Below are 6749 nucleotides of genomic sequence, written 5' to 3' on the forward strand. Positions count from 1 at the left end.
TCTGTGTCTGCCACTTTCTCTGTTCTTCCCTTCCTCATGTTCTGTCTCTCTGTCTGTCTCTCAAAAATAAGTAAACATTAAAACTAAATAGGTTCTGGGACTTTGGGGTATACACTCGTCAGAAATGGGACTGAAAGCCTTTTTTAAAATCAACCTTAAAAATTCATTATGAATAATTACAAGTTGACCCTAGAAGGTTCCAAAGGGCTCATTACCTCAATGACCTTAAGCACCAAAATAATATTGCTTGTGCTGAAATACGCAGGGGGTGGGCATGTATGAAAAGCTGAGGGTGGGGCACCTGGGTGGCTCAATCGGTTAAGCGTCGGACTTCGGCTCAGGTCATGATCTCTCAGTCTGTGAGTTCAAGGCCCGTGGGCTCTGTGCTGACAACTCAGAGCCTGGAGGCTGCTTCAGATTCTGTGTCTCCTTCTCTCTCTGCCCCTCCCCAACTTGCACTCTGTCTCTCTATGTCTCTCAAAACATAAATAAATGTTAAAAAAAAAAAAAGACTTTTTTTTTTAAAGAAAAGTTAAGTGTGGCCTAATTCACTTGCAAGCATCAACTCCGGGGTAGAGAGTAACAGGAGGGAGGTCTTGAGAGGGGAAGGAAGAGCTCAGAGGACTGGAGTGTGATGAGAACGGCTCAAACACGCTCCGTGACACGGAAATGGTCAGCCACCACACTTTATGGCGCTTCTTGGAAACTACCGCCAAAGGACCGCAGGCCAGCAGAGGTGGCTTGGCGAGGTCTCTGCGGGTGACAAGCGGGAGAGGCTGCAGGTGAAGGAGCCCGGGGAGCGGACAGTGGCGCCCCGGCGCCCTCAGCTCTCCACGGCGCCCTCAGCTCTCCACGACGGCGGTCGCCTGCGTTGCCGGGCTCACAGCCAAGTGGGAAGTGGGGGGCCCAGGGGTGTCCCCGTGCTCTGGGAAGGCCTGTGGCTCCTTCAGTTCCAGCACCACCCGGCTCAGGAGGCCTTTGAGCAGCTGCATTTCCCGGAGCAGAAGGTCCACGTCGGGTTTCAGGGCGCCGGCGGCCGATGGCTCCCAGGGCGTCGGCGGGGCGCAGGCCGGGGGCCCAGCAGTGGGGGCTCTGCCCGCGGGGAACCGCAGCCCGGGAGAGGTGATGTTCGGGACGGAGGTGACCGGAGCGGCCGATCGGGACACAGGGGGCTTTCTGAAGGAAAGCGGCTGGTTGCCGGGCGCCAAGGCTGCGGCCTGTGGGACTGGTGCGGTGGTGGACGCCGAGTCCGGGGCGGCACCTGCGAACGCAACACACGAGAACCGCGCGGCTGCTCTCACCCTCCCGCGGCCTGGGCGCTCGCGTGGGCACGCGGGGTACGCGGGCCGGAGGGGAGTAAGGAGGGACGGCGTGGAGTGGAGGGAAGGGGGGGGGTCGTTAAGGAAGGCAGAGTGGATGGAGCGGAGAGGACGAAGGGAGGGTAGCAGTGAGGAGGGTGGAGAGGATGGGGTGAAGAGGAGGGAGGGAGGGGAGGGGAGGGATGGGGAGGCGGGGATGGGGAGGCAGGGAAGGGGACGAGAGGAAGAGGAGGGAGGGAGGGGAGGGCTGGAAACGGGAGGAGGTGCGGGGGAGGGGAGAGGGAGGAGGGGAGGGATGGGGAGGAGAGGGGGGATGCGGGGGGCAGGGATGGGGACGGGGTGGAGAGGAGGGAGGTAGGAGATGCTGCGCAGAGAACAGAAGAGAGGGGGAGTAGTGAGGAGGGGAAGGAGGTGGAGAGGAGGGAGGGAGGGGAGGAGTAAGGAGGGCAGAGGGGGTGAGGTGGAGAAGAAGAAGAGGGGTAGAGAGGAGGGGTAGAGAGGAGGGGTGGGGAGGACGCAGAGGGTAGGGTGGAGAGAAGGGAGGGGAGGAGTGAGGAAGACGGGGTAGGGATGGGGAGGAGAGGAGGGGGGAAGGGAAGGGGTGAGAAGGGCGGGGGGGGGTACTGGGGTGGGAAGTGAGGAAGAGAGGGGAGCAGTGAAGAGGAGGGGTGAGGTGGAGAGGAGGGAGGGCGAGAACGGCGAGCTGGGGGGGTGGGGTGGCTCGAGGGAGACTCGGGGCGCGGAGGCGGCGGCGAGGCTGCGGGCCCGGGGTGGGGGGCGTCCCCGGGGGTGCGGTCACTCACCGCGCCCGGGGAGCTGCAGCCAAGGGCTGCGTTTCCGGACGCTCCGCGTGGCGGTGGCGGCCTCGCACCAGTACGATTCGAGCTCCTCGACCTCGGGCTCGGGGACCGTGTACTCGGCGCCCCAGTCGAAGCGGCGCACGGGGCGGCTGTACTTGTAGAAGGCGAACTGCAGCGGCGTGTCGCGCTTCTGCGGGTGCAGGCGGGTGTCGCAGCGCACCGCCACCCCGCCGCGGGCCTCCGCCCGGCCGGTCACCCTGAGCACCGGCGCCGGGAACAGCTCTGCAGAGAGGGGTTCCAGGGGCTGAGCGTGCACGGCGGGCCGGCGCAGGGGCCCCAGGGGACGAGGTCCCCGCGTCCGCGGCCCCGCGACCCCTCTGTGCTTCGGGTTTCCCGCGAGCGCTCCTCGCGGACGCGGAGAAGGGGTGGGAGGAGGCTGGGTGCGCGCCGAGGAGGGAGGAAGCCTCCCGAAGGGCGGGGCAGGGGGCTCGAGGGACGGGGAAAGCTTGCAAGGGGGCAGGACCCGGCCAGACGCTTCCTGTCACATCCCGATGACCTCCAGTTGGGGTCCCGCGGCCTAGAGGGGTGGCTGCGCCTTCTGCCTGGGACTGTGGACTGAGCCGCCGCCTATATGGAGTCCCCACCCCGAGTGAGAAGCCAGAGCGCGCTGCAGGGGAGTGACACCCGCCCCCGCGCAGGCTGTGCCTCGGTGTCGCCTTCACTGCGCAGGGGAGGAGAGGCGAGAGCGTGCGTGGCCGGCGGGAGAAATCCGCTGGTGGCAGCTACCTGACCCCCGCCCTCCCTGCCCGCCCGGTGCCCGTCCCCGAGTTTCCCGGGACTCGCTCGCCTCCCTCCTGGGCCCCAGGTGTCCCCCACCTTGCACGGTCACGGCCACCTTGGCGGAGAACATGGGCGCGCTCTCCACCGGGATGCGCATGGTGCCCGAGCACTGGTAGCGGCCGCTGTCGCTGGCGCGCGCCTGTGGCACCGTGTAGTTGGCGCTGGAGTGGAAGTAGCGCACCGCCTTGCCGTCGTGGTAGTAGTGAAGCTTATACACCACCTTGTCGTACCAGCCGCGGCAGCGCATGACCAGCGGCTCGCCCTCGAACACCGCGGCGTAGGGCACTTGCAGGATCAGCCAGTCTACGACAGTCCCCACAGACAGGCCTGACTCCGAGAGAACTCCAGCTCTGGGAGTCTCCCTTCTTCTCCGCCTCCCCGCCGCCCTCCCCGCACGGTTGCTCTCCTCGGCCTCGCCAGCTCCCTCCCTGCTCCAGAAGCAGCCGGCGCCCGAGAAGACTCCCCCCCGCCCCCGCCCCCACCCCCAGACACACACGTTTTAGTTGAGACCTGCTTGTCCCCTAGATCTGGGTTTAGACGTTTCCCCAACCCCCGCAGGACAGTCTTCGGTACCTCCCACCCTACCCCGTATTTATGGGTCACCGTCACCATCATCACCATCACAGCTAATGCTTATGCAGCCCTAACATGTTCTGGATGCCATTTTAGGAGTTTTACGTTGAGGAAGAATTCTGGAGTAACAGCCACAGTCCCTATGCTCCTCTATTCCACAGGCAGTAATCACCTTCTCTCGTGGCCAGTATTTTGTATTACCAACTTCCAAAACACAGAGTATGGACATGAAATGTATGTAAATGCTAAGTAATGATATTTGACTTCTGAATACAAGTTGTGGCCCGTCGAGCTAAGGGGACATAATACTCCCTACAAAATAGCCAATCCCCTGCCCTAAAGAAGGGATTATTGCTATTTTCTCATCCTGCTTCGGAAACCCTTTACTGTATCCCCAGGAAGTCAGCCTCCGAATTGGCCCCTATGCGCACACGGGCACGTCCACAATAAGCTTTCAAGCGCTTGGTTCAACTGCTGCTTCTGCCGCCCCCTTAACAAGTCATCCTTCGTTTCTCGTCCGCGCAACAGCCAAAGGCACAGATACAATTATTTGGCTGCTGGGAAGCACAGAGAAGCACCGCCTTGCTCAGCCGGGAGTGATTCTCCCAGCTGCACGAAGCCTGCACGGGACTCTCACTTTCCGGGCTTGGCTCTGCCCTTTCCCTGGCTGAGCCCTCCCCCAAAGCTCCCCGTCCAGTATTACAGGTCCTCAGAGCCTCTCCCCTTCTGAGCTAGTCCCAGAAACAAACACAAATGTTTATTTGCCTCCCACTGCGGCAGAGGGGTGCGGGGACCTTTGGGGCCAGGCAAGCCTTACCACGCGTCTCACGTCTTAGCGCCAGGCAGGGCCCTGCCTGCTCCAAAGGCTCCAGACAGCCCCCATTTCCTGCCCCAATGGGAGTGGCCCAGTGTCCCCTCCTATAGGAGGGCCAGTATGGCCAGAGGAGATGTGCGCAGTCCCTGCCCTCTGTTCAAACACTCACCATTGGAAACAGACAGGTGGATGGGGTCACTGACGGGCGCCCCCCGGGTCTGGCATCGATACACCCCTGGTGTCTGCACCTCGATGCTCTTCTTGTGAGAGGGCAGAAGCAGGTGGCCCAAATACCAGAGAGTGCTGATGGGCCGAAGCTCCAGGAGCGGAGGGTGGTACCCATCACATCGCAGGGTCACCCGCTCCCCCTTGAAGATTGTGGTCCAGGGCGGGTGTAGAGACAGTACGGGCTTCTCCAGAGTAGCTGGGGAGGGATGCGGGAGGGGGCAAGGTGGAAAAGAGAATCAAGATGAGGTGCCCAAAATGTGGTCTGGGGTTGGCAAATCTGAGAAAACTCCAGCTCCCAGGACCCAACCCGCGTTACTAAAGCAGTCCGATTGTGGAGACACCACGCTGGGTTACACACTGCCAGTCCCTTGATCTGTAGCCGTTTCTCGGTGCTTGGAGGCAAACTGAGTCACAGGGACTGAGGAGGCGTGGGAAGCGACACTGTCCCACGGCCGCCAGGAAGTGGGGAGTACCCAGGGAGCTCCCTTAGGGGGATTGGTGTGGCGGGTGTAGAAAATTGGGCTCAGGGATGTGAAGGACTCACCAGCTTGCCCACCGCTTGGAACTGCGACACAGGAATTGAAGAAGAAGAAGAAAAAGAACGTTGGAGGTGAGAGGAAAGCAAGGGCCCTCTTGACCGTAGGAAACCCCCCATGGGTCTCAAGACCTGTTTTGCTTCTGCTTTTAGTTTCCCCAGCCCCGAGAAAGCCCCCTCCTCTTTATCCTCCCGAAATAGACAGTGAACTGTTGTTTGTAATAGAGGAATATTCCCCAACACACACACACACACACACACACACGCACACACACACACCTTGGCCCATACCCTCCCCCACAGCCAAAGTGCTTGGGTCGCTGCTGACGCACTGAGGACTCACCCAGGAGCAGTAGGGCCGTCAGAGACCACATGACGGACCTGCCTGCAGGACGGTGCAGGTGCCCTGGCAGGTGCCCTGGCGTAGGGTGGGGGAGGAGGGAGAGAAGGTGGCCAGTGCTGCCGCCTGAGTCCTGGGAGGCATTGCGGCTTCGCTCACCCATTCCTGATTCCTGAAGATGGCGGACTGGAGACAGCGGGACGTGGGCTGGGTCAGCGCAGCCCTCCGGTGTCCCAGGCACCAGGCGCTGTCCCACCTGCCAGCCCTACAGCCACGGCACATCTCAGGCCAGCGCCAGCCTCTGTAGAGAAGGCGTGCTGAGCAGAACCCATGCCGTCTGCGGCCCGAGGAAGCCATAGAGAACCCCAGGCGGTGGCAGGCGACCCTGCCACCTTCGGGCTCCCGTTGACACCCCCCTCCCACTCTCTCTCCTCCCCACCTTCCAGCTGGCCCTGTAAGCCTCAGTTGAGGAAATACCTCTTCATGTCCTCAGGGTCTACCCAGGGCCTTTATGATGCTGGCTCCCTGGTGACAAACATCGGTGTGAGGCCTAGTGAGGTTGACATCGGGTTCCCTGCACCCAGAGCTCACAGCTGCCCACAGATGAGTGGATGGAAATGTGTGATTCACCAACCACCTTCTGTGTCGCTGTCTTCCAAAGTTCCAGTTATGAATAGAAATGGGGGGAGGGGGTGGCGCCTGGGTGGCTCAGTCAGGGAAGCATCCGACTTCCTCTCAGGTCACAATCTCATGGTTCATGGGTTTGAGCCCCGCGTGGGGCTCTGTGCTGACAGCTCAGAGCCTGGAGCCTGCTTCGGATTCTGTGTCTCCCTCTCCCTCGGTCCCTCCTCCACCCCACTCTGTCTCTCTCTCAAAAATAAATACACATTAAAAACATTTTTTTTAATTAAAAAAAAAAAAAGAAATATGGGGTGCCTAGGTGGCTCAATCAGTTCAGCAGCCAACTCTGGATCTTGGCTCAGGTCATGATCTCACGATTTGTGAGTTCGAGCCCTGTGTCAGGCTCTGCACTGAGTGTGGGGTTACTTGGGATTCTCTCTCTCCCTCTCTCTCTCTGTCCCTACCCCACTCATGCTCTCTCACTCTCTCAAAATGAGTAAATAAACTTAAAAAAAAAAAAAGAATAGAAATGCAATGTGTTTCCCCTTCTTCCTCCCTTCTGGAAAACTTAAACCCTCAGAAATGCGAAAATTCTTTACTACCCACCCCAGTGATCTCGCCCTATGGCACCTCCACTCACTTGTGCCTTCTTTCCTTCTAACCATGCCTACACGCCTCC

The 6749-nt window shown here is 60.4% G+C and overlaps 1 protein-coding gene across 3 annotated transcripts; it reads right to left on the bottom strand.

Moving 5' to 3' along the window:
- Positions 1-528: 528 nt before the first annotated feature.
- On the bottom strand, positions 529-5530 carry FCRLB (Fc receptor like B). Of its 3 annotated transcripts, none has more exons than XM_042925215.1 (6): positions 5453-5510; positions 5119-5139; positions 4516-4770; positions 2996-3262; positions 2123-2309; positions 529-1261 (listed from the first exon to the last, which is right to left on the bottom strand). In XM_042925215.1, exons 1-6 carry the CDS (start codon positions 5481-5483, stop codon positions 688-690), a joined length of 1335 nt encoding a protein of 444 aa, XP_042781149.1. In that variant the 5' UTR covers positions 5484-5510; the 3' UTR covers positions 529-687. The 3 variants fall into 3 exon arrangements, with proteins under 3 accessions (XP_042781149.1, XP_042781147.1, XP_042781148.1); XM_042925213.1 differs by having other exon boundaries at positions 747-1261; positions 2123-2401; positions 5453-5530; XM_042925214.1 differs by having other exon boundaries at positions 925-1261; positions 2123-2268.
- Positions 5531-6749: the final 1219 nt, after the last annotated feature.

The sequence above is a fragment of the Panthera leo genome, chromosome F3 (assembly GCF_018350215.1).
Source record: "Panthera leo isolate Ple1 chromosome F3, P.leo_Ple1_pat1.1, whole genome shotgun sequence".
Lineage (NCBI taxonomy): Eukaryota > Metazoa > Chordata > Mammalia > Carnivora > Felidae > Panthera > Panthera leo.

Bases quoted from the DNA above. Each gene is read 5' to 3' on its own strand.
- FCRLB (XM_042925215.1), bottom strand. From the start codon at position 5,483: ATGTGGTCTCTGACGGCCCTACTGCTCCTGG. The intron at 4,771-5,118 runs GTGAGTCCTTCA...ATCCCTCCCCAG, and splicing joins TCCAAGCGGTGGGCAAGCTG to CTACTCTGGAGAAGCCCGTA. The intron at 3,263-4,515 runs GTGAGTGTTTGA...GGACTGTCGTAG, and splicing joins CCACCTGTCTGTTTCCAATG to ACTGGCTGATCCTGCAAGTG.